Source organism: Stegodyphus dumicola, chromosome 2 (genome assembly GCF_044657685.1).
Source record: "Stegodyphus dumicola isolate Sdum_Otavi_A_Nest chromosome 2, ASM4465768v1".
Taxonomy (NCBI): Eukaryota; Metazoa; Arthropoda; class Arachnida; order Araneae; family Eresidae; genus Stegodyphus; species Stegodyphus dumicola.
In genome coordinates this window covers 93046804-93074148 of record NC_140769.1, presented here as the reverse complement: position 1 = coordinate 93074148, position 27345 = coordinate 93046804, and the positions used below count along the sequence as shown (strand labels likewise).

The following is a 27345-nucleotide window of genomic DNA, read 5'->3' as shown; positions in this document are numbered from 1 at the left end:
ACAGGGAATGCGCCATGTCCAGAAATGTAACGCACCAAATGTGGATTGACTATTAGGCGACTGATATTGACATAAGAGAGATGATAGTATGTTCTTCGGCCAGTGATATTATCAGGACTTGTGTTCCTCTTTACTTGCTTTGGAAACATTAACTGTCCTGATTCGGAACAGGGAGCTTACTGAAGCTATGTTCAATAAATTGTGAAGTAGACAATACACACAGGAAGGGTATACGAAACCCTTTATTTTTCTCACTTTACAATGATTTCCGGAACTTAGGAATACAGAGACCAACCACTTGTGGTCTGAACGTAAGAATATAAAAATATCAACTAAAACTAACTAAACAAACTTTGGATTAATAAACAAGTGCCTACTTGAAGATTGGCCGTTAATGAACAAAAAGCCGTATGTAGTACAAGGAGCTGCTAAACTACGATACGTTTAAAATTAGCAGGAGGATTAAACCTCTGGCCTTGAAGGCAACCAGCAACCGAGTAAAACTACTATGGCAAGCGGCCTGCTTCTAATAACTCCTTCCTCTCTCTTGCTTGGCAAAAAGCCGCAACGTAAGTACTTGGCGTTAGCAAGACAAATTTGCATAAATAAGTTAAAAGCTTCTAATTCTGGCCGGAAGTAGAAAATAAGAAGTGATAGTAAAGATTTAAAATAAAATAAACGTTAATAAAACTTAGGATCCTTACATACTTCCCGCCAGAGTTAATTAGTTTGAAACTGAGGTCTGAAACGACCTTGTTGAAAACTTTTAGCTCTAGAATCTAACGCGAGGCCAATCTTTTACAAACATTTCCCACTAGAAACTAGAAATTAAAAAAAGTCGTTTTTACATTATCAACTCCATGGACAAGATTTTTCATCTGTACTGCATCTAAACAGGAGTTTCTTAGTTGAAATCTGGTTCCTTCCAGAGATATGGAAGCAAAACTAGTTTAATGAAATGTTACACAATTAAATGGCAAGTAACATGAATACTTATATTTCTCTTTTAACATTCTTATTTCATTCATGACGTTATTTAATTATCTCCCCGTGCTCTCTGACATGTGTTGTAAAGGAAAACACCAAACACGAGCGTGTCTATGTACAAGTGTTCAACACTACCGCCTGCAATCAAAACACTAACGTGTTAAAATTCAACATAACAAGACCTCAGACTACACCTTATATTCATCTCTAAACCCTGAGGTACTATTCTGAAAAGTGGCTAACTCTGAAGTGTAGCGTCAGAGAGCCTAACTACATTCATTCAACCTTTAACACATATTCACAATAATTTGCTCTTTTTACAGTCACACGAATAAGTTAAAATTTTTGGCATTACTTTCACTTTTAACATATCACAGTATTTCTTAACTTTTAAAATAACAAACAGTTCACATTGTATGTAAGGACATATTAACATGCCGTTAATTTTACGCATTTTAAAACATACATTAGTAGTACATTGTTAACTTCTATTCTTTTCTAAGCAAGTGCCAATTCTTCTACATTGAAATACTACATTTCAAAAGTCTTTCAGACTAAAACTTCTTTCTTGCCAGAATCTTTTAAATAAAATTTTATACAATAATTTTTTACAATTTTCTTAAGGTACCTTTCTCAAAGATTATAAATGCTTTTACAATATTCAAGTATTTACACATTCCTATTATACATTAATTTTAGTTTTACTCGCGAGTAATTGAAAAACAATATCAAAATAGGTAACAACTCATTTCTCGCCTTTTTGGCGATAAAGGTAGGCCTCACATGAGGTAAAACTTCTTGAATTCTGCCACTTGCAGTAAGAATGAAAAATTAACTTAAGGTTTCAAAGTAACATAAAGTTTTACTTATCTTTGTGATATTCAGACATCCTTTTTTTCTGCCCAGTCTTGGAAAGTGGCGAAGACTACGGTCTGGTTTATCTTTCTTCTTGTGCGGGTTCGCCCTTCGGTTCCTTCCTCAATGAGCTTTCTTTTTCTTCCAGTGCGGTCACCCTTGAAGACCTTCTTTTTAGCCTCTGCCTGTGGTCTCGGCCGTTTGATGGCAGCTGGTCTTGGCGGAACCGGGACAACTCTCTCTCGTTCCTGCTTGGATCTCGTTGCTGGCTGTTCAAATTTTTCTTGCTTCTTTGCATCTGCAGCTGGTCTTCCTTTATCCATTCGTCGACATTTGCTGAGTAGAGTCCTATCCGATGGGTAGATCTTCCGTTTTGGAGACGGGTTATAGTTGCCGTCATTTCTCCTGGCTCTCTTTGCATTCGTCGTACTTCTCCCTTCTTCATTCTGGGGGTGGTCGTGCCCCCTCTTTTCTGGTCGGTGGAACGGCTTCTTTTTCTTGTTACCTTCAATTTTCCAACGGGGGAACTTTCTTTTCAACTGCTCCTGTCTAGTAATGGCTTGCCCTTGTGATTGTTGTTCCACCTCTGGAGCTTGTGCCTGCCGTGCCGGATCCTGCAAAAGATCTTTAAATATTGGCATTTTATTACGATAATAGAATGGTTTTATCTGGTCAATGTTTGCAGTGCATGTTTCACCATTCCTGACTTTTAACACCACTACAACCTGAGTTATTTTTTCTATGACATATGGTCCTTCAAATCGTGGATAAAATTTGGCAGTTTTATCTTTTGGTGCTGAAGAAAGTGAATGCTTAATTTTTAACACTTCATCTCCTACTTTATAAGTTACTCCCCGTCGTTTCATATCGTAATAAAGCTTCTGTTTTCTCTGTGCTACTTCAGTGTTCTTTTTTGCTTCTTTAATTAATTTTTCTATATCGCCGATTTTAAATTCTGGGGCTCTTTGTTGAACATAAAATAATTTATCTAACGGCGTTATAATCTTTCTGCCTAAAAATAACTCAGCAGGAGTTTTGCCCGTCGTATCATGTTTTGCGGTCCTGAGGGCGAAAGCTAATTCATTGACATAGTTATCCCAGCTTTTATGAAAATTTTTAACATAACTACGGATAATTTTCACCATATTTCTATTGACCCGTTCCGCTATATTTGATTGTGGCCGATACGGGACCATTTTTAAATGACGTATGCCCAGTTTTTGGCACATGTCCTCAAATATATTACTTACAAATTGAGGACCATTATCCGATATAACTTTTAGGGGCGCCCCGTATTTAAAAATATATTTATTTAAAATAGAATCAGTAACTAATTTCGCGGAGGCTCGTTTTAAGGGAAAAATTTCGTTCACTTACTAAAATGATCAACCATAACAAGGAGATACCGACTTTTATTTAACTGACTTTTTGGAAAATGGCCCAATAAATCGATGCCAATTATTTCATTTGGAAATTCGGATTTAATGCTATTTAGAAACCCGGCCGGGCGGAAATTAATATAATTAACTGCTTGACATGTTGGACAGGACTGGACATACGCCCTTGTTAACTTTTGCAGCTCAGGAAAATAAACTGCTTCGCGTACGCGTTGGATGGTTTTTCGAATACCAGCATGAGAAGCTAATGGGGAGTCGTGTAACTCTTGCAGTATGTTTAATCTAAGACTAGCTGGGATAACAGGTCGAAATTCGTTGTTGGAATTCGTAGTTTTTGTATAAAATAATAGACCATCTATTAGTTCGTAATGGGCCGCCCTATTTCTTATCGCCACAATATCTTGGTGGCTAAAATTTTCGGGATCCTTTAAATATTCATAAATGTTTTTAAATTCAGGATCCTTACCCAGTTCGGTTATTACAGTTTCTCGGGATAGTATCGTACATGCTGTGAGCATTGCCACCTTTACAGTATTACCTTCTTCATCTATTTTTATTCTGGATAGGGCATCTGCTACGATATTTTCCTTTCCGGGGGTGTGCTTAATTACCAGATTATATTCTTGCAACTTGAGTGCCCATCTTATTAACCTTGGGGATAAGTTTTTCCCTGAGTACAATCTAGTTACCGCCGCATGATCATAATACACTGTTATTGGCGCCCTTCCAAAATAGACTCGGAACTTTTGCACTGCTAACAGAACTTCAAGTGCCTCTCTCTCAGTCGCGGAATAATTTCTTTATGTTTGATTTAAAGTTCTACTAAAAATGCCACGGGCTGCTGACTTTGCGAAAGTATCGCTCCCACCGCATAATCCGAAGCATCCGCTGAAATTTCTAAATTCTCATCGTTCTCAGGAAATTTCAAAACAGGGGCTTGCGTTAATGCTTGCTTTAATTTTTGAAAGCACTATTGGCTTCGGCCGCCCACGAGAATCTTGCCTTTTTCCTTTTTAGTTTTAACAATGGTTCAGCAATAGCTGCAAAATCTTTCTTAAACGACCTATAATATGAACAATGTCCTAGAAAAGAAGAGAGCTTCTTCGCTGTATTTGGCGGCGGATACTTTTACACAGCGATTATTTTTGATTCGTCTGTCTCGATTCTTTTCTGAGATATTTTGTAACCTAAGTATTTTAATTCAGGGGCTGCAAATTTGCACTTTTCGACATTAACTTTTAGACTGGCCTCATTTAATAATGAAAACACCTGTCTTAAATCCTGTACATGTTGGTCGAGATTATGACTAGTAATAATGACATCGTCTAAATAGATAAATGTGGTCTTTCCAAGAACAGGCCTTTAGCACAATGTCCATACATCGATGAAATGTTGCCGGTGCCCCTGAAAGGCCAAACGGCATACGCAAGAATGCATACGTGCCAGACTTGGTTATAAAAGCAGTCTTAGGCACATCTTCCGGTTTAATCCCTATTTGAAAATAACCAGTCGTTAAGTCTAACGTAGTCATATATTTGGTAGAAGTTATGTTCCTCAGAATTTCTTCAATAATAGGTAACGGATATACCGGATATTTAGTCATGAAGTTTAATTTACGATAGTCAATTGCAAAACGCCACCTTTTCGGATGTGTTACCGGATAGTCATTAATTTTCTTACATAACACAACCGGGCTAGCATAACTACTTGAGATGGGCGTTATGATCTTTTTACGTAACATATATCGAATGTGCCACTCTATAATTTTTTCTTTATTTTTATCATATCGATATGGTTTGTGGCGAACTGGCAGTGAATCTCCGGTGTCGATACTATGGTTAGTAACTTGAGTAAATTCGGGAATATCACTAAATAACGAAGCAAATTCACTTACCACTTGTCGAATTTTTTGTTGCTCTTCCTTAGGCAGGTGGTCGAGGTTTAACGTCGGTGGTTCTGTTTTTTCTTCTCGAACTGGTTTCATCGTCAGCTTAAGGGACGCTTCGTTAAAATCCAGCGTTTCTTCTGCCTCTGAAAGAAAATCTATCCATAAAATGACATGTGCTTGTAAATTTTTTACGATAAAAAACATTACCTTTACTTGCTCGTCCTTGATACGAATGTATAACGGTAATTTACCTATGCACTTGCATCTTTCTCCCTGCGCAGCTAACACTGTCGTATTATCCGAATCATATATTCGGTATTTACGGAAATACTTCCTAAAAAAAACTTCTGCCACACAGGAACACTGCGCGCCTGTATCCGGGAGTGAGGTGGCTCGGATGTTATTCACCAAAACTTCAATCTTTGGAAGAGTCAAGTTTTTCACCATAACTGTATTTAACTTGAAGGAAGAGGGGGTTTCTTGGCCTTCGGATTTCCGCACCCTCCCGTCAGCAGAAATCCGTTTTAGTTTAAATCTTGTTTCTTCCTTTCCATGCCTTCCTTCTTTTTCCGCTGGCGTTCAGACTTTTTTCTGGCTTACTATTGAACTGTCGACGTTCGCCGGTTGCTTTTGGATACTCGGGTTTCCTTGCCCACTGATTCGCTTTGCCTCCGTAGCCGTGTTCTTGACTTTGCTGTGGTCTTGGCTCACCAAATTGGCTTCGTTGCTCATACTGGCGTCTTCTTTCAATGTCCGCCGTTCTTCTACTTTCAAATTGGATTCCTAGCTCAAATAACGTTTCCAGTGTAGTCGGATTCCTTAATTCAATAAAGTCTTGTACTTCGGGAAGTAACCTCGGCAAAATCACTTGGATTATCTCAGGATCCGTACGGTTTCCATACAAGAGTTTAAAGACGTGAATTTTTCTTAAAATAAAGGTGGAAAATAAAAGGAAAATAAAGATTTTCGATTCGTTGCTGATATATGCTGAAGAGTTCCGTTTCTAATCTTGCACCATCTCTTACGACAGGGAAGGCTTCTACTAAGACAGTCTTAAAATTTTCGTAAGTATAGGTGGGACTTCCCGCTTGACCCAAGAGGCTTCTGCCTATACATTTCAACCAATTAAGCGCTTGGCCCCTCAAAGCGCTGGTAGCTATGGTGACTTTCTGGAACTCATGTACTGGATACAGCATGAAGTGTTCATCCAATTTTTCCACAAAACTGGTTACCGGTGTATTTCCATCAAAGGTTGCTGCTGGTTTCATCGATGCGCGCATGGTCTGGACGATGTAACCAAATTCTTCCAGGGCGACAGCTGGCATTTCTGGATTCTGAGCCGCTGCTGCAGGCACCTCAGGTTCTTCTTGAAACTCGGCCATGGTTATTCTTCTTCGTCGGGTGCCACTATCAGGACTTGTGTTCCTCTTTACTTGCTTTGGAAACATTAACTGTCCTGATTCGGAACAGGAAGCTTACTGAAGCTATGTTCAGTAAATTGTGAAGTAGACAATACACACAGGAAGGGTATACGAAACCCTTTATGTTTCTCTCTTTACAATGATTTCCGGAACTTCGGAATACAGAGACCAACCACTTGTGGTCTGAACGTAAGAATAATAAAATATTAACTAAAACTCTAACTAAACTAACTTTGGATTAATAAACAAGTGCCTACTTGAAGATTGGCCGTTAATTAACAAAAAGCCGTATGTAGTACAGGGAGCTGCTAAACTACGATACGTTTAAAATTAGCACGAGGATTAAACCTCTGGCCTTGAAGGCAACCAGCAACCGAGTAAAACTACTATGGCAAGCGGCCTGCTTCTAATAACTCCTTCCTCTCTCTTGCTTGGCAAAAAGCCACAACTTAAGTACTTGGCGTTAGCAAGACAAATTTGCATAAATAAGTTAAAAGCTTTTAATTCTGGCTGGAAGTAGAAAATAAGAAGTGATAGTAAAGATTTAAAATAAAATAAATGTTAGTAAAACTTAGGATCCTTACAGTATTATCATCCCATTCTTCTTGCCATATGCTGTGAGCTTTTAATTGGAGTTGTCGTTTTAGATATGATATTGGCCAGGGTATTTGGAGAATATAGGCATTAATATTTCGGGCAGCGTCATTAGCAAGAGAATCAGCCGACTCATTGTCCGTGTTTCCAGAGTTTGCTTTTGTCCATGAGAGTCGGGTACATAGTAGTTGTTTATTGTTTCGGAGGATTGTTCGTATGGATTTAATGATAGGAGACTTATGGAGAGGATCCAGTATGGCATGGAGTGTTTATAAGTCATCTGTTTGTATAATGTTGAGTTTCAGGCTATTGTGCTCGATATGTAGAAGTGCATGTTTTATTGCGGAAGCTTCGCCTTGAAAACACTATTGTTAGGGTGTAGATGTCCCTTCCATTCATGGAGGCGATAATTATTGTGGAGAACAACGAATGCACAATCAACATTTTCATTGAGTTTGGAGCCATCTGTGCAAATAAGTAATGTTATATATGCTCTCGGGTATTTCTGTAAGACTTATGGAGATGCTAATAACTATGGAGTGCGGCATGCGTATCATATGAATTGATTTTTTCTTCAAAGTTAGTTGCAGAAAAGCTATTATCATGAAATGTTGCTGACATACGTAGGAGTGAAACAATTTGTGCTATTGCTTCTTGTTCTACTTTTATATGGAGTAGTGTAGTAAGCCTGAAAGGATTTGGAGAGAGCTGTTGGAGGTAGTGCGATAGGCTCTGGTTATATTTAAAATGAATGGTCTTTGAATAGTTTGGAGATGCCTGATTTTACGTCCTTGCATAGGCTGAGCCCAAATAGCTGCAGCATATGTGACTATTTTTTCCGCGACTGTGGCATAAAAGATTTTTTGAAGATATGGATTAATGCCCCAATTTCGTCCTTGCATAGATTTTAGATTTTTAGCTATTATATATGTGCGTTTTTAAGATTCGGAATATGATTAATCCAGTCTAATTTCTTGTCAAAAATGACTGCAAGGTATTTTAAGTTTTTAACTATTTTAATACGATTTTCGTTTATGGTAATACGAGGCTGTCGTGTAACGGATCCGCCTTTCTTAGGAATCAATAAGATTTGAGATGGGCTATTTCAAGTTTGAGCTTAGAACATCGTTGGTATAAAAGGTGAGAAACCTCATTTGAGTTTCGTTGTAATTCTTCGCGCGTATTTCCTGAAACGAGGAGAGCTACATCATCTGCATATGCTAGAAGTTTTGTATGACTGGGTCAGGAAGCTTTAAGTATATCGTTGAAAGTGATGTTCCATAATAAGGGTCCCGCACAGGAACCTTGCGGGCAGCTTTTTCCTTATTTTTTGTAAATAGTTCCATTATTATTATGAAGAAGAAGGTGGCGATCTGAGAGGTAATTTTTGAATATACTGTATAAATTGATAGGACACTTTGCTTCCTTAAGAGCTTGGATAATAGACGGCCACCATAAGCTATCAAATACACCCTTGAGATCTACGCTGATAAATGCTGTATATTGGCCGATCATTCTATTGCTTAATAAAGTTTCCTTAACATTAGATAATGCATGCAGTGTAGATCTTAGAGTTTGAAAGCCATAGTGCTGGGAGCTGATAAAATTAGTTCTATGGAGATGGTGGTTGAGACGGTTGACGAATAATTTTTCAAAAATTTTGCTGAGAGAAGAGAGAAGACAGATAGAACGGTACAAATCTAATAAAGTCGGTTCTCGATCCTTTTTGAGAAAGAGAATAACTTGACTTATTTTAAATGCCTGAGAAAAAGTGCCAGTTTTTAATAGTTTATATAAATATAGTTTAAAGAATTGTAGATTTGATTGTATTGAGGCTTTGAAAATATTATAGTCGATGCCGTCTGGCCCTGGAGCTTTTTTTCTTCGGGAGGTGACGAAGAATATTTTTAATTTCTGCTGTTGTAAATATTTGGTCTGCCGAAGTACGTATCTTGTAGATGCAAATCTGATTGCATGTTGTTCAGAAGTATCATCGATTGGGTTATCAGTTCCGAAAATGATGTTAAGAATTTGATGCAATAAATTATTTATATCACTTGGTTGATGGTCCGGTCCAGTTTGTAGGTGCAGTTGAGCTGGTTTATATAGGTGCTTAGTAGTTATTTTATGATGAATGCCATATATTTCATTATTTTCTGTGCAATATTTTCGCCATGATGTTATGTTTCATTGAACAATCATACGTTTGTATTTAGCTCTTTTGCGTTGATAAATTTTCAAGATTTGTGTATGTCTAGCAAGTAGTCGATTTTGTTTAAGTTTTTGCGGAGTGATCTACATTTGACTCGTTGGATACGTAAATCTTTATTCCACCAGTTAATGGCTTGTAAGTGTTTGGTATGACGTTGTGGAGGATGTGCTTTGTAAGTATCTTCATAAGTTTGTAAGAGGCTATTTGTAAAGTTATTAAGATAGTCTGTTGTTTCACATGATTGCAGCTGTACTATATTGGAGAGGTGTCCTCGTATACTCTCTGTAAATATTTGAATTTTCTCGATTGCAACTTATATCTTTTGATTATTACGGTAGATGAAGCTTGTGCGATTTGGAAGGTTATATATTTATGATCTGAAAGACTATATTCATCAGAGACTGTCCATTCTTGAATATATGGGGCTAAAGATTGATTCGATATTGTTAAGTCAGGCCATCCTATTGGAAAAATACGATCAAAAGAAGGAGGAGCGTCTGTGCTATTATGAATTATAAGATTTTTTGAGGAGATATAGTCTTTTAATTGGCGGCCTTTAGTGTCTGTTGTATTGTAACCCAAAATGATATTGTAGGCATTGAAATCACCGACAATAAGCTGATGAGTTGAAGTTTGAGAACGTAGAATGGAATCCAAAAAGTGTATATTTCCATCGAGTGAAGCAGTAGGTGGTGAGCAGATTGAAATTAGAGCAATTGAAAGCCCAGTTATTTCTAGGAAAACCGCAACATGATCTCTTTCAATCTTCAAGATTGACGGGGTCCAGTCAGAGTTACAGCTATGGCAACACATGCAGGTTGCTCTAAATCTGCTTTTTGAAAGATACTCCATTGCAATGGCAGACCAACTATTATTCCATCAATAGTAAACGGCTCCTGAAGAAATATGATATCAGCTTGATAATTGACAGCAAAAGACAGCAATGTGCAGTTGCAGCTTTAGCTTTTTGTAAGTTTATTTGCAGGCATTTTATTTTATTGCGGAAATTTGCTTGTATAATATTTGTAGTTATTGGATTCATATTATATATAATCAGAGGTACAGAAATATTCTATTTAATTTTGATATTGGGTTCTACTACGAATTTTATTACTTCTTGGTAAGATGGGCAATGCGGAGCATATGCAGGATGATCACAATAATAATGCGTACCAGAATATTTATTATTTATAGTGCAGTTTATACAAATTGGTTTATTGGCAGGACATTCAACTTCTCTGTGGTTTTCGCCACAGTAAGCGCAGTGACAGTGTTATGGGCAGCTATTCGTTCTATGGTCGAAAGCTTGAAAGTTGGCACATTGTATGGCACCTACAATGGAAATTGTATGGAATTTCCATTCCACATGGAATTCCATACAATGGCACATTGTATGGAATTTGGAGATATAGCAAGTATGCCAGCCATACTGGATTGTTTTCACTGAAATACATTTAGGAAAGGTAACAGGTGTACATTCGATAGTCCATTTAATTGTATTATTTCGATCTCGAAGTTTAAATAAAGATTTGAATTCTGATAGATTATGGTTTGTTACTCTTGAAAGAATATTTACAACGGCTTCTCCTGCTGCGTTTAATGGGAGTTAGTGAATGATACATTTTGATGTTCGCTTTTTAGGGATTTTAGTATGTGTGATAACGTATGCATGTTCAGATTGCTGGAGTAAGTTATTTAATTCTTCAACATCTTCTTTGGTCTTGCAATGTACGGCAATTCCTCCTTTTTTTTATGGGGACTATTTTCTTAACTTGAGTTTCCAATTTTTCAATCGGTAGTATGGTTTGAAGTTTATCAAGTAGTTTGGAGATGTGTCGTGCGTCGTTCGCATAGATTAGGAGTACAGGATCAATTTGCTTTGATTTTAATGCCTGGGCATATGTACGTCATTGTTGTACTTCTTCGTTATTCTGATTTGCAATAACGTTTGACCTATTTTCTTCTACATTCGAAAGTTGTTGTTGAGAACTTTGGATTGTGCACTGTTACGTTATTGGTGTAGAAATAGGGATTTGCTGTCTTACTTGTCTTACTTGTGGGGCAGATATCATGCAACTTGGTGAGTTGGAATTCTGGTGGAGTTGGAATTCTTGGCTATATATATGGGGTGAAGTAAGATTATCTCCTCCGTAACGGCTGGCTCCCGGGCTTAGCGAAGCACACCGTTAAATTCCGCAGGTCCGTGGCACGCCATTTTGACCATTCGCGTCTTCGTGGGACTTTAATTAGCCGAGATATTAATTAAAAACTAATTTTCCCCTACTTTTCCCTACATTTTCCACTTTCTTTTTTGGGTTTTCCCTATTAGAGGGATTTGGCTACGTGCAAAATTCTTTTTTCTCGAATATCTACGGAACGGCGCCGAGTTGAAATTCGAGACGCGTATCCTCGGGTTCCAAAAAATTCTGCTAACCGTTCCATCGATACCGTTCTCATCTTCGTACGAGTTCAATCAGCCGAGATATTAATTAAAAACTGCGGAAACGTTAATTTCCGCGCTCAATTTTCCGAGTGGCAACAATAAACTATCGGCGAGATACACTTTAGTCACTTATATATATAAAGATATTTTTGGTTTATTGCTTAAATTATTCTGAAGTATTAAATATACATATATGTGAAATGCTATTTTATAATCTCTAATTTCAAATCTGTATATGAAGTTGAAAAATATTAGATTTTTCAATAATATTCTTTATAAATTATAAAAGGCATTTCATATATTTATTAGTAAATATTTATTACGTATCATTAGTAAAAACTTGAATAAGGAAATTCCATCTGAATAATATTCAGTAAAAGTTTATTTGAAAAATTTTTTTTAAATAACTGGTGAAATTTATTGACAACAATTCATTGACGTAACAACGTGCGTAAACCAAATTTATCGTTATTATCGCTAAAAAAAAATATGCCAAATTTTAAAACGTGCCAATAAATGTATAAATTCAGGTATAACTTCGGAAATTTTCAATAAAAACTATAATTTTTTTGTCAGGTATGCCTAAAAATACATCTGCTTTAGTATGATGATAAAAGTTTTATTGGTTATAATCAAAAGGTTTTCGAAAAATTCATAAAAATTATTTTAAAATGCAAATTTAAAGAAAATCAGAAACACAATGTGTGAATTTTAAACGGATTAAATTTAAATTTCGAATTACGAAATAAGACATCATGTAAGTTTAATTAAAAAAATATTATTAAATATGTCCCAATTTCCATTAACATTGAGGGATTAAAACTTTGAGTGCTAATTTAAAAGAAAACTTCTGTCCTAATTTTTAAAAAGTTTTTGTATAATTTGAGGCATAGAATTGAAATGCATGTCATTTCAGAAAAATTTGGACTTTTAAAATAAGAACAACTAAGCTATATATAATTCTAAAGTATATTCCAAGTTTCGCTTTTGAGACATGCAAAACGCAAGTTGAGTTTCGTCGATCGATCGGTTAGAACGAAAGGTATAGTCTGTGCCCCTCTCTTTTTTGACTAGGTGCACCTGCAACAATATTGCCATTCCATATTTTTTGTATTTCACAGGCCTCAATTTCGGATTCAAATTTAGACTTTCACACTTATTATTATTCGATACTACCTGTTACGTGGGTACTTGTTATGAGTATATTTTCATTTCAAGTGAATAAGAAGTTTGTGACTTAATTTGGAGTGGCATTAAATAACTTTTAATATTTAAGCTTACATTATGCTGCACATAATATACCTTAATTCAGTAAATTAGATGTTCAAAAATCTATGAAATCCAGAGATATTGCAAATACAATTATATCTAAATACAGTTACAGTTTTTAAAGTATGGCTTTCAAGCATTATGGAACAGAAATACTATAATTAAAATGGTTGATTATTAGACATTTCATTTCAGTTTGAAAATAAGAAAAATATTGTCTAGTACTTTATAATTTCTTAAAAAAATATTTTGACATTCTTTCAGATCTTTAATTTCTAAGCTATTAATTAAACTTTAAAGAAAATATGTGAGTGTATGCCCGTTTGAAAAATGCTACGCAGTGTCAGGTCTTAAATATTTAACCGGATTGATACTTCTCAGTTTTTGAATTTGGACATAATGGTCACTCTAGCCAGAACTTCAAATAAGATCAGCTGCAACATTTTAATTTATTATTTAAATGTTTATCATAAATTAAATTAAAATTATTTCTGTTTCATTTATCTTTTTACGTTTTATTTAGTTTCAATGATTAATTACTAATTATTTTATTTACTTATTTTTTGTTTATCTTTCATTACAATATTCCACAGCGCTTCAGCATTTTTAAGCCATTAAATCGTGCTCAATTTACATTATTTTCAGTTTTAAATTTAAAAATTATATTTTACTTTATATCTACAAATTATATTAACTCTACGTAGACTAATGCTTACTTGCTTTCTTGCATCGAGATTATACATTCTATATGATCACTTTCCATTCGGGCAGCTTCCAGTAATGCTTTATACTTTGCACATTCTATAGAGAGTTTCTGAATTTTTGACTGTCTTTTGTTGTCGTCTTGCTCTTTACTTTCTTTATTATCTTCTAAATTATTCACATCCGTCTTAGATCTTAAAAAAATCCACATGAATAAGCTGTGACTTTCATAATTACAATAAATTTTTATCTAGACTACTAGAACTTTCATATTCACATATTTATATTAAAAAATCAAAATGCTGTAACTGGCGATGTATTATGTACAGAATTCAAAAGAAATTCATTAATGGGTTCATGGATTTTCAGATCATAGCAATTAAATTCTGCTGTACAATTTTGTAATTGACCATTTTCTTTTACTTTACTTTGTTTAAATTTATTAACTGATTACTTTTTATTTACTTTTTGTCTTTTTAAGAAGTTAGATTTTATAACTTCCTTGATTTTTCTCCGTGTTATAGTCCTTCCCTAGAGAAAGACCCAGCGTGTCTTTCTCTGGGAACCTGAATGTTTCATTCTGAAGTAAAAAGGGTCCTTTGAGCACTGTAAACAATTAATATAAATTTTAAAAGAAACAAAAATTTCTGCAGTTGCTGACACATGTTATACAAAACTAGTATCAAGAATTCCCTTAGCCAGTCATCTCCTCAGTAGCAACAGCGTTTAATATTGTAAAACGATTTTGTTTGTAAGCGCACTAAAGCGCTAATTTTTTACAAGTGTGTATTTCTATATAAATCTGAGAAACTAACAATTAAAATGAAATAAATGAATAAAATTTTAGCGAGAATGTTGCAGTTTGAGGGCTTTAGGTTGCAGTCTAGTACCCCAAAAAAGAGTTTATTAAAAATTTCAAAACATTAAATAATAATAATAATAATAATTTGTTACTAAACGCAATATAACATTATAAATTATAATTATAAATTAAATAGCTTTTAACTTTTATTAATTAAATACCTTATCAAAAGAGTCAATTAAATATTTTAATTATAAAAAGGGTGTTTAATACTTTTAAATCGTTTAGTTTTTATCATAATGCATTCACTTTCGAAACTCAGATAGCTTTCTTTGACAATCTAAGCGTCCGCAATAAATTGGATTTCAGCACTATTGTTTACCGCAAACCTTTTTCTTTTTATGTGAAATTTCGTCACTTTCTTTAACCATGTTATTTACATGACAGTTACAAAACAATTCATCAAGCGTTTCTCTAAAAATTCGAAAAATGTCAAAAATCTGAAATGCCCAGAAAGTTTTGGTTGTGTAATGTATGTCTGATCGCCTTCGAAATATTTAAAGTTTTGTTCAGTCAACGATTACACTTTTGTCTAATTTTAAATTTAGCGTCCTTCCCTTTCAATGAAAAGGTCCTTCCCTTTCATTGGGCTAAAAATCAGAAATTTGTCTACTCCCTGCATAAAGCATAAAAACTGGTGGGTGGTTGTTAAGGATTATTTTGTGCTTTAAATGTAAGAGAGACTAACGCATGGAACGTCAGTCGCCCAATTACAAAAAATCTCATAACTGTAAAAATGAGTAGGCAATTGTTCAATGAATTCATCCATGTCTTGTTGATTAATGTGTTTATTTAGCAGCGGATACGCCCTACCTTCTGTATTTTGCGCTGTTGTTTTGCCTTTCCCATTTTGTTTCGCTTTTTATACCTCATTTTTAACTTCATTTTCCTACGAGCTCATTTACTTCTCTCTGGTGATGTGTAGGTTCTTTTCTACTTTTATAGCTGTAACCATAAACCAGGAATATTTTTTATTGCTTGAACTGTGTGTGTAGCTACTAACTGGACAGATTTTCCTATTTCTGCATTAGAATGTTTTAAGTTCTACTAGATACTAAGCATCTAAGAACAGGATAAATTCTTATTTACCTAAATATTTAGAACTTCCTTCTCAGTCTTCCATATGAGACATGATCTGAAAAATGCCTAGTGATCTTCATTGCAGTTTACGCAGGCTGTAAGGGGATCACTAGGCTGCAATAGTGAAGATTTTGGCCCTCAAAATAACAAACACAGCATATATGAGTTTATTAAGAAATAAGACTCAAAGGTTTGAGACAAACAACAAAAAGTCATTGTCAATAAAAAGACAATGACTTTTTGTTGTTTGACTTCTAAATTAAGACTCAAATGTGTCCAAATCACCGGTATTTGAAAAAACGGATCGGATTAGACAAATAAGGCCTCACAAGGCAATTTAAATATCCATACTTCATTGATATTTGTAATTTTTATACGTTTCGTGTTTAGTAACTGAACTTCAATTTTATACGTCTCGTGTTTAGTAACAGAACGATAATTCTTTTAGCAATGCATAGGTGTTTGCAGGGCTTTTCAAGCTTCTCACGCATCCGTAACAGTTCTTTTCTGGTGACAGAGTAATTTTCTTCTGACTTTGAGAGGCTCATACTGAAATAGGAAATGACATGCTGCTAACTATCGGTTTCTTAAGAAAAAACAGCTCCAATCATTTCATTGATATTATCTGTATCGAAAATAAAATCGTATTCAGTTTGGAGATAAGCTTTTACCAGAAGCAGAAGTGAAAACTTCCTTCGTGGTTTTAAATGCTTTTTTAGTCATCAGTGAGTCTATGAAAACTTTTTTCCCTTCTGTTAGACGATGTAAAGACCTTGTGATCTTAGAAAAATTTTAAACATATCTTCCATATAGGGTTCAGACTCTGAGAGAGCTTTTTAACTGATGAACGTTTTCGAAGCGGCATCTGTCAGAAGCACCACTGATTTTTTAGAATCATTGCATACAGGAAATGACAGGAAAATTCATCATCGTAAAGAAAATTCGCGTGGAAATGCTGATGAACTTTCAAGAAGAACTTGCGAAAAAAAGAAGTGCTAACATTATTCGAAAGCTGAGGAGAAATCTGATTTAGAAATCTCAATGGCCGGACGAATCAAAACAGTCTCCATGGTATCAAAGATTAATGCCTGAAACAGGGAAGAAATGAAAAGGCCCAAGTGGAACATCGTGAATTGAGGTTACGTATGGAATTCTCGTAAGCAACTTACAGAAAACCCTGCTGGCAAGAAATGGAACAATAGTTTGACAACGAAGCAAAACTGGGCGTAACGATATTGGGATTCTCTTCAACTGCGAGATGGAATTCTCTGTCGCAAATGGTAAACTAATGACGGAAAGCATTTCAGAGAGCTAATCTTACCGTATTATCGAATCCCAAAGCAGATGTGGAAAAATGGCGCAAATCTTATGATGCGTTGAAGATTGAAAAAGCTCGTAATCATATACACGTGGAAGAATACAGCACTACAATGGATCATTCGAAAGGATTGATCTGGAGATTATCGGACCTTTACCTCGTACGACTAAGATAACAAGTATATCCTAGTTGTCATGGACTGCTTTAGTAAATGACAGGAAACTTATATAATCCTTCACCAAGAAACTTACACCACCTCAGAACTTTTAATAGAAAACTTAATTTGAGGACTTTTAAGGCCTCTTCTTATTTGTTCTGACGAGGGAATAAAATGCCCATCTGTCATATTTAATGAATTTTATAGAATTCTCGATGTGGAAAATACTCAAATCACTCCTTTACATATACAGTCGATTCCAAGGTGGAGAAATTAATCGGATAATATTAGACCATTTCTCTCATTTCGTACCCCGGACCAAACAGGATTGGAAACAAAAATTGCGTTTACTTCGGTTAGCGCATCGGAGTGAAGTCCATGAAAACATTGAATTTCCCTCATTGCAAATGATGTTTTTGCCGTGACGCTCGTTTGTTGAGTGACCTACTCTTTGGATGACCGCTGGACGCACCTTATTCACCTGAAAAGTACTTGGAATCTGCGGACGCATTTAGAAGATGCTCATTGTTTCGCCAGACAACAGATCAATATATCGACCGAGAAGAAAAAAACAAAATATATCAAGTCAACGAAGAGATTATTCAAAGAAGGAGGTCAAGTCTAATTGTGCAGTTCCCAAGCGTCGTCGAAGAATCTCGCTCAGGCTGAATATTTCCTGTGAGGTCCCATCCGTATTATTAAGGAACTGAGCTATATGGTGATGCATGTACAAAAACTTTCTGTTCTGAGCCTAAGTGAGTTGTACTACGATAGACTTGTATCTTATTATGATAGTGAGGGTTAGTTGTCTCTGGTCTTAGGATTGTACTGCCCGAGATACGCAGTACTTAAGGAGCGATGTTGGAAATTTGGGTAAATATCAGAGTCCTTTTGATTACACTTTTGTTTTTGAGAATTTTTTAATGTTATGAATTGCTTTATTTATTCATTTTATTGTTGTATTTTAGGTAATAAACTTTAATGATGATTTTTACGTAGTTAAATTTGAGGCTACTTAACTTTTATATAATTGCTCATTTCTTGTACAGAATTGTAAATCTTCTGAGTTTTGACTTCAACAACGTTTAAATTATAGAAATAGCTCAAGTAATATAAGTATATTATTAATATAATCACAGTTCAAGTTGTAAGGATCCTAAGTTTTACTAACGTTTATTTTATCTTAAAACTTTTCTATCTTTCTTATTTTCCACTTCCGACCAGAATTAAATGCGTTAACTTGCTTATTCAAATTGTACTTGCTAAGGCCCAAGTATTTAAGTTGCGGCTTTTTGCCAAGAGTTAGAGAGAGAGGGAGGGGGACGGGGGGGAGTGAGCCGCTTGCGACTTGCCACTGCATTCTTACGAGTTTTCAATCAATTGCTGCTTGCCTTTAAGGCCAGAGGTTTAGTCCTCAATATTTGAAAACGTATTGTAGTTTCAGCAGTTTGGCGTACTACCCTTTTAAAAAGGCCAGTCTTAGTGTTAGGCATTTTTAAACTAATTCAAAGTTAGCTTTTGTTAGAGTTTTATATTTTTACGTTTATATATTTTGTTTTATATTTAGTTTTATAAGGTAGTTTTATATTTTTACGTTCAGACCACAAGTGGTTGGTCTCTGTATCCCGAAGTACGGGAGCTCCTGTAAAGTAATCTTAGAGAATAAAGGGTTCAGTATATCCTTCCTGCTTGTGTTGTCTATTCCCCACAATCTGGAACGTAGCTCTCTGTTCTTATTTAGGATACGTAATGTTTCCGAAGCAAGTTAAAAGACATAAAAGTTCTGACAAAGCAATATAGTAGTATCACAGTAAGAAGCAAGTCTATATGCTGTATGTATATACTATTTTACTGCATTGTCATATTATTTACTTATTAGTTTTAGTTTTAGTTAGTCCCACTTAGTTTTGCACTCCTGTCTACATTTCATTGCATTTCAGTTACCACAAATTATGATTCTTCCTCCCACAACCTCCTAGGATAGGTCACCAGTTCTTCAGTGTTAACGCTAACGTGCCCTTGCCTCTAAACAGATTCAAAGTTTAAAATAAATTTCTATAATAATAGGAGTAAAAGAGGTTTTTACTGTCGCTTCCTTAATCGCATGATCCCGTTCCATCCAGAGAGTTGACATTGCTTTATTAGCTGTTATTCAGCTGCGAAATCTAGCCGAATTGTGAGTTTATTCTGCAAGTGAAGATTTTGGCAACTGCCGATATTTCTGGCGCCCTAAGGAGACATTACTTATACCTGTTTTTTGCTTAAGCTGTTTAAATTGTTGTTTCCTGTTAATTTTGTAATAAAATGTTAAATTTCTTTATGTTATTCATATGATCATTCAGTGGGATTTTTATAAAAGCGATAACCCACAGTAATACCTTAGGTGTGGACAGAACAGTCTTTTGTGACATTTAACAATTTACAGCCAATTTGACAAATTTCTGGAAGTTTTAAGAAAATGCATTTTGGAAACTCCTCTTCCCTGAGGTAGTTTCCTTGAAGCTTATAAAAGGTAGGAAAAACCGTACATAAATGTCTCTGATAGCCAATATGCCCCCCACCCAGCGGCCGAGCGGTGAAATCGCTGAACACTGGTAGTTCGGTCCGAGGTTCGAATTCCGCGAACGGGTGGCTGCATGGGCGTTTTCGTGGTTTTCCTCATGTGTGACGTGTATACGAGCCAATTTCCCTTAGAAAGTCCTCCACGAAGGCATCCCTTCCCTTAGGCAGATAGCCCTAGTGTGCTTTGCCGTATTCTCAATACACTGATTTCCAATATCAGTTCCACATCTGGAGGTCAAAGGTTTTTGTCCTTGCTTTTCCAAAAATGAATTTCAACATTTTTAGAATATTTTTATTTTTCGCTCAGTGTGAAGATTTCGTGCTTGACATCGAAAATTATCGCGATTGTCCAGAGACATATTTTTATGATTTACTGAATAAAACTTTTAAAGCAAAACAGAGATTCAAGAATCTATTTTGTCCTGATTGATTTGAGAAAGAATGCAGTTCAAAGAGTTAGTTGATTTATGTTTTAGAGATTGTGAGTGATATCGGCAATCTGTGATATTTCTTGGCTTTATGGAAAAATTATCTTATTTCTGCGTATTTCTTGAGTTGTTTACAATGGATATTTTTGCCCTACACTTTTATTAATTAAACTGTCAATGTGGTAGAAATGATCTCAAATAACTTCTAGCTTGCAACAATAGTAACTGATAAGTCTAGATATCTTTTAAGTGGATAGATTGCCGAAAATGATCCGTATAATGCACGAATGCATTGGCAATGGCGCTATCGATCGAGTAAACTGAACCCAAGAAAGCGTATTCAGGGCATTAGCATTCTATTCTGTATGAGATGTAGTTTTAAATGCGGTTTAGAGCCAATTTCGCTTTTAAACTTTGTTTTTAAATTTTCAGTTTTTAAACTTAGCGATTTTTTAAGGTTATAAAATGTTTACATACTATCACATAAAGCCTAGGTTCGAATTTATTGAAGCAGTAAAATCGCTGAACATTGATAGTTTTGACCTGTTTTCGATTCCAGGCAAACGGGCTGGCCGCGTGGGCGTTTTCGTGGTTTTCCCCGTATCTAATATATTATGTATAGGAGCCAGTTTCCCTGGAAATTCTCCACGAAGTTATCCCTCCCTTTAGACAGATAGCCATTCTGTGCTTTGCCATGCTTTGTCATATTCAAACAAACTAAGCTGAACCAATCTGCATTTAGTGAAAATTAACACGCTTCCTAGAGGTTAAATAATGCACGACAAAAGTAAATACTAGTCAATTTTCAGTTTGGAAGCTTTTAAGTATTTTTTGCCTGCATATACCACAAAACTGAAAGCATCATAGTTTACATCTGAACCTCTATTACATGTATAAAACTATTTTCTTTTGCCCTTAATTGAATAAAGTTTCAGCATTTTAGTAAATGATATAAATATTCTAGTATATAACACGAATTTATATTCAAATTATCTTAAAAAGGTATTTACTGTACAGTCTTTGAATCCACAGATTTTGCGTTTGCTTCGGGCACATTTTCAGATTCTGTTTTTCCTTCTGCCTCTGAAGCGAAGTCCGTCTTTTCATCTTCGCAACCTACATAAGTCTGTAAAATCAAACTTACTTGTAGATATTAAGGAAACTGTAACTCGCTGTTCATTTGAAAATTAAAAAAAAAAAAAAAAAAAAAAATTAAGTGCGGCAATATAGTGATAAAATTCATAACAAATGAGTTGCCCTTTTTTTTCTGATACAAGACAAATTCTATCAGATATACAGATTCAAATATAATCTGTTATATTTCTTTCAAATGAATTTATCCTGGCATTATCCTTCGTTTTTCTTAAACCAAAGAACTAGTATTTATTTCTTTTCATATACCTTATGAGAAACTTTTATTTTAAAACAGAACAGTTCGTCAATTTCTGACACAAAGTGTTTTGCCTCAGTTAGTTTTTTAATTGATATTTTGTCTGATTTTTCTTGTTTGGGATAAATATATTGGTAAGCACTAGTTTAAAACATTAATAAAAATTTGTCATTCCCTAATAGGGTATTTCTCCCGCCTTCTCAGCATGCCTTCATGGTGTAGTGGTCAGCACACTCGGCAATTATTCGAGAGGTCCGAGGTTCAAGTCCCGGCAAGGGCATTGCTCATTTTTCACATCTCTTCTGTTTTGAAATAACCTAATGTCTCTACCGCGGTGCCCGAACTAAAAAAGGTGTTAGATGATGATTCTCCACCACCAGGATTTGGCGATTGGGTTCCCTAATCCCCAGTCGCTCTTTAAAGAAGGGAGTATATAAGGTATTTCTCCAGCCTTCTTAGCATACCTTCGTGGTGTAGTGGTCAGCACACTCGGTGCGTATTCGAGAAGTCCGTGGTTCGAGTCCCGGCGAGGGCATTGCTCATTTTTCATCTCTCCTGCTTTAAAAAAATACCTAATGTCTCTACATGCTATTCTTTATGTTATTTATTCTTTATATTTATTCTGCATAGTGTTCTACTTTTCAGTGTGAAAAATGTATTTTAAATATTCACAAAACGCTTAAATTTTTGTCTGCTTTTAAGCAGCATTTAGTTTTGCTTTACATACTTGATAGTAGTTTTGTTCTACTATCTTGTTACACGGCTATAAATATAGAGCTATTCTTATACTGGCGGAAAAAATAAATAATAAATAGAGTATTTTTTAATAGTGTGATTTACAGTTAACTTTTATGAATGAATAGATCAGTATAATTCGATGTTCCTCTTCTGTTTCACTTCACTCATAGTTTATTATCTCGTACATGAGATACTTCGATATTTCTTCTAGAGAAATGTGTATACGCATTGTTTAGTTAAAGTTGTGAAATAACTTTTGAAAGAAGAAAGCTACGTCTATAGAAGTTGGTATATAATTGTAAAGGATTCAAGGTATTCTTCTCATATATCTTTGTGGTTCATCTCAGCTAACAACTGTGAAGTCTCGGGTTCGAATTTCCACCGAAGGCATGCTTTTTCAAGATGCTTGCTGCTAAAAATGTAATGATTGCAACTAACATGGGCAACTACATACAATAAATATTAAAGTTTCGAGAAATTTGTCTAGTTCAATCATTTTTGCATTCTTTCTTCCTTAACGTATAAAGCGATTACAAATTGAATATCGAATTTCTTTTCTTAAACACTGTGATGTGAATTCAACTGAGGGATTAGTAAACAGAGTTATTTTAATTTGTTTGAGAAATACCTCCCTTAACAAATAGTTTACTGTTAGTACTATACGAAACACACGCCCAATTAAAATATAAATAAAATTTATTAAGCCACTCCTTGTGGTTTACAAATAAAATAACAGTACAAACTAAAAAAATGACTTGTATAAAATTACTAGCTAAAGTACCCAGCGTTGCTCTTTTATGTAGAGTGAAGAGGCTTTATTTAGAGGAATGACAGTAGTTCATTTCGAAATCTCAGGTAGGTAATTATTTCTTCTTCTTTAGCTTCAATGTGAGTTATGTAAAAATTTTCCCAGCTTGAATAAAACTGTAGAACTAACACGGTGCCATATAGCGGTTTTAGTGAGAACTGGTACTTGCTTATCGGTTATGTCTTTTTTTAGAAATGAGCTTTCAAAAAATCATCACCCACTTTGCACGATTTCTTTACCAGCTTTCGAAATATTCTCGAAAAATGATAGAAAGCAGACTTAAATCAGGCTTTAAAAATGATAAACTGTTCTGGAAAGTTCTAGAATGTCCAAAGAATAAACGGGCATGGGGCAATATACCGATTTTGGTAGGAACTGATAGTGGGACTGCAACAGTGGGCGTGTTAACTTGAAATAGTAGTGTGATTTCAAAATTCAAACTGTGTAAAAAATACTAATATTTATTTTTTGTAAAAAAAAAAAAAAAAAAAAAAATTGAAATTCCTTGCTTAGTATGTAAACAAAATATATGTAAGTCTCTAATAAATCAGACTGGATCGAACTTAAAATAATAAACAGAGAGCTTTATTTCATACAACGTTTATTGACGAACACCAAAGACGAACTGATACATACACATAATTATGACATCACAGTTTCTTTTTACAAATAAATACGACCACCATCTATTGCCGATCTGAGGATACATAATCACAAACTTATATTTAACAGTATATATGCTTAGTTATGCTGACAGTGTGAACGCAACTTCGGTGAAGTGAACTTAAGATGGGTGACGTGAGCTCAATGCTCTAACATAAAGGCTGCGAATGTGGGCTCCGTGTAGTGGTTTTCCGAAATCTTACGTAAACAGTAACCTTCCTGTTCTTTTGAAGGTCAAGTATGCAAAATTTTATCAATAACGGAATAAAACTGTAGATTTATATGAATTACACAAACAAATGAACGGGCACTTTTCTTTATAGGTGATTTTAATGAATGCAGCTAGTAATTAATAATGATTGAAATGAATTTACATTTATTATTTTTAAATCGTTTAGTTTGTTAATTAATTGCAATAAATTTGAAAGAAATATTAAACACCTTAAGCTGAACGATAAAACTCTGCCACTTTGAAGATAAAAATATTTTAATTCGGGCAGTGGCAGCGCGTTTCTTTGAATCGCTGAGCTTGTTTATCAAATGCAAAAGACAAATATATTGGGAGTGACAAAAGATTTCTTTTATATCACTGAGTTTTATGATTAAATCTGAAATGTAAATATCTTGTGTGAATCCACACTTTGCAGAGTGGCAATTCAAAGCTTTACTAATGACCGATGCCACTTTCTAAATCTTCGGAAGTGCGAAAATCTCTAATTGTTTTTAATTTTTGCAAGTCCGAAATGCATTCACTGCAAAACCCTTTTCAAGGTACTCGGTGGATTCCCCGTGGGGCCCTATGGTGCACTACGATCTGAATTTAAATTGTAAGTGCTTTTGGACTGTACTCGCATTACCTATGATTAAACATTACATGTCCACTGTAATTTAATCTGATGTGACCTGTGCAAACTGCGTTGTATTGTAAATGTTTTAGATTATAAAAGTGAGGTTGCTTGCTGTGTAGCTAAATTTCAAAATTTTACAAAGCAAGGTACTAATCCAAAGTTAAATAACTAGTCAGTATACAATAAAACCCTTTAGATATTTACAAACAGTACAGCTACTGATGATTTCTATGCCTTCAATACATGCACTCAGCTAAACAGCAACGATGCAGCTAATGTTCGAATAGGCCAAGAGTTGAAGTTAAAACTCCTACATTTAAACTATACTGTATACTTCGAAATTTGAAAAACTTCCTGAGCAAAAATCATTACATGAGCCACGAAAGATAGGATACAGTTTAATTCAAAAATCGAATAGTTAGCAAAATTTAAGAATAATTATAATGTTATTATACAATAAAACACTGTTTTGGCAAAACTAAACAGGACCCTATATAGTAATAAAAAGTACAACATTGCAGTAACTATCCTAAACGCTTTGTCTTACAGAAGTATGACACAGTTAGGCCAAACTTAAGTTATATCTTATTAATCGTCAGTTTGTGCTATATATGTAAGTATATTTAAGAGGTCAAATGAAAAGTGATTATAAAGTATCTGGCAAAAAATGCAAAGCCCGGTAGATGGGATCGAAATAAGCAGATTTTGTTGGAGAGTCATTAGGTTTTTTTGATGCGAGAGACGTGAAAATTGAGTAATGCCATCACCGGGACTCGAACCTGGACCTCTAGAATATGCGCCGAGTGTGCTAATACTTTATATTGTAATGAAATATGCGTGCCGAAATGGCTCATCAAGGTTGTTGAGAGCTCTGTTGCGATCAATAAGTGTCTGCTGGCCCAAATCGTCATTGCCCGCTCAGTTTCAAAGAGGTACGCCTCCTCTTTGAAAGATGCAGAACTTGATGGATCTACACTTTATGGGGTCTTGAACGGGAAAGGAGCAGCTTTTTAGATAAGGTACAGAGAACGAATGCATCTGGAGTAAATTTGCTGCTTAATCGCCAAATGTTTGAGTATGTTAATCAAGAATTGGGCGAGAGTGCACCATTCGGCGCTTTGACGATGTTGGCAAAAGAACACGTCTCAGTTATGAAGAAGTTGTAATACGTGCATTTAAGAATAATCTGGCTACGAGCACGAGGTGGTGCGCTGCTCCTCTGGAAGGGTAATAGTGGAGGTTGAACCTCCACGAAGTGCCCAAAGGGAGAGTAGACCCGTAATGTGATTTAGTTCACGAGGCGGGGCAGCCAAGAACTTACGAGCACGAGAGCTATTTGGCATGCGTTGGCTATGAACCAGCTGTCCGTTAGGAGGGATTTAAATGTGGAAGAAACGTACCCATACTTATTTACAGAAATGAGTGAGAAGGCTTTGAACGGGTGATTATCCTCTGCATAATTAACTTTTCTCAGTGGTAATTACAGCAGGCTGCAGCAAAGCCGGATTTCCATTCGTACATTTTATTCATTGACGAGGCTACTTTTGCATACCCAGGGAGGTTTGATACCCATAATTTTTACCTAGGCACATGATAATCCTCATGGAATGAAATCACATGCCTCTACTAAGAAAGATTTTCCTTAATATTGGGCTTTCATGGCACTAAACGTGCATTTAAGAATACGTCCATTAGTAAGTACCGTATCTTAGTAGTAAGTACCGTACCTTCTCCCTAGTTCACTGCCTCTTTATACAAAGTGTCTTTGAGGAACTTTTTCCCGATGTTCCCTCCACCTGCTCATATATGAATGTGGTTGCAACACGGTGGAGTACTAGTTCACTTCAGCTGTAATGTCAAAAATTAGCTCGATGTTTGATTCATACCGACTAATATCACCAGATTTAGCATACATACTGCATGATCTATAAAAATCCCATTGAATCCGACGAAGATCGTGAGTAACTCGTGGAAATGTATGTGAAATGACCGAGATCTTTGCTAATGTGTGACAAATATGTACCGCCACTCTGTTGGTGACTGAATTTTCGAACACCACCAACTGAACAAATTTAAAATGGTTTTCTCTTTCAACTTGTAATTTCTTATGTGCGAGCATTTATATGCGACATTTCCGCATGTACATTCCATTAAAAATGTACTTATTTCAATTCTCTCTACCTACTTTCTTTACACTCCCGCTAGATATTTTAGAATCACCCCGTACAGAAGCAAGCAAATATAAACAAATTCCATTGTCCCTCCTTCAAAACAATAAGTAAATAAAGAAATGAAATAATAATAATAAAAAGAATCACGAAAAATACCTACCTTTAATCCTTCTGTAGTGTCATTTTGCAGCTCCAGAATCATGCGATTCCTTTCAAATACCATAAACTGAAGTTTATCGAGTATTTTGATGTCTTCTTCATGATTTCGTTTCAGCTTTCTGAGTTCATCGTTATAACGATCAGCATTTCGCTGGATAATATTCTTTTCAGCTTCAATACTTTCTTGGATATGCTTATGTTTTCTCTGAAGGAGAAATTATCACATAAAAATTTTTAATAATTTTTACTGAATTTTATGAACTGATAAACTGTTAATTTGATATAAGTAATATTGCAAAAAATCCAATTAATTAATAGTGATAATGAAACAAACAATGAAAGTAAAATTACATTTAAAGAAATGTAAAAAATCTGATGTGAATTCCACATGAC

General features: G+C 35.1%; 1 protein-coding gene across 2 annotated transcripts in view; it reads right to left on the bottom strand.

Annotated features, from left to right (window-relative positions):
• The window catches only part of LOC118180188 (uncharacterized), a 176601-nt gene that overhangs the window by 26968 nt on the left and 122288 nt on the right, over positions 1-27345 (bottom strand). For both annotated transcript variants that reach the window (XM_085810311.1, XM_085810312.1), the window contains exons 7-9: positions 26954-27157; positions 21186-21301; positions 13783-13962 (exon numbers count right to left, since the gene is read on the bottom strand). In XM_085810311.1, coding sequence (XP_085666437.1) covers positions 13783-13962; positions 21186-21301; positions 26954-27157 — 500 coding nt within the window. The remainder of the gene's footprint in view (positions 1-13782; positions 13963-21185; positions 21302-26953; positions 27158-27345) is intronic.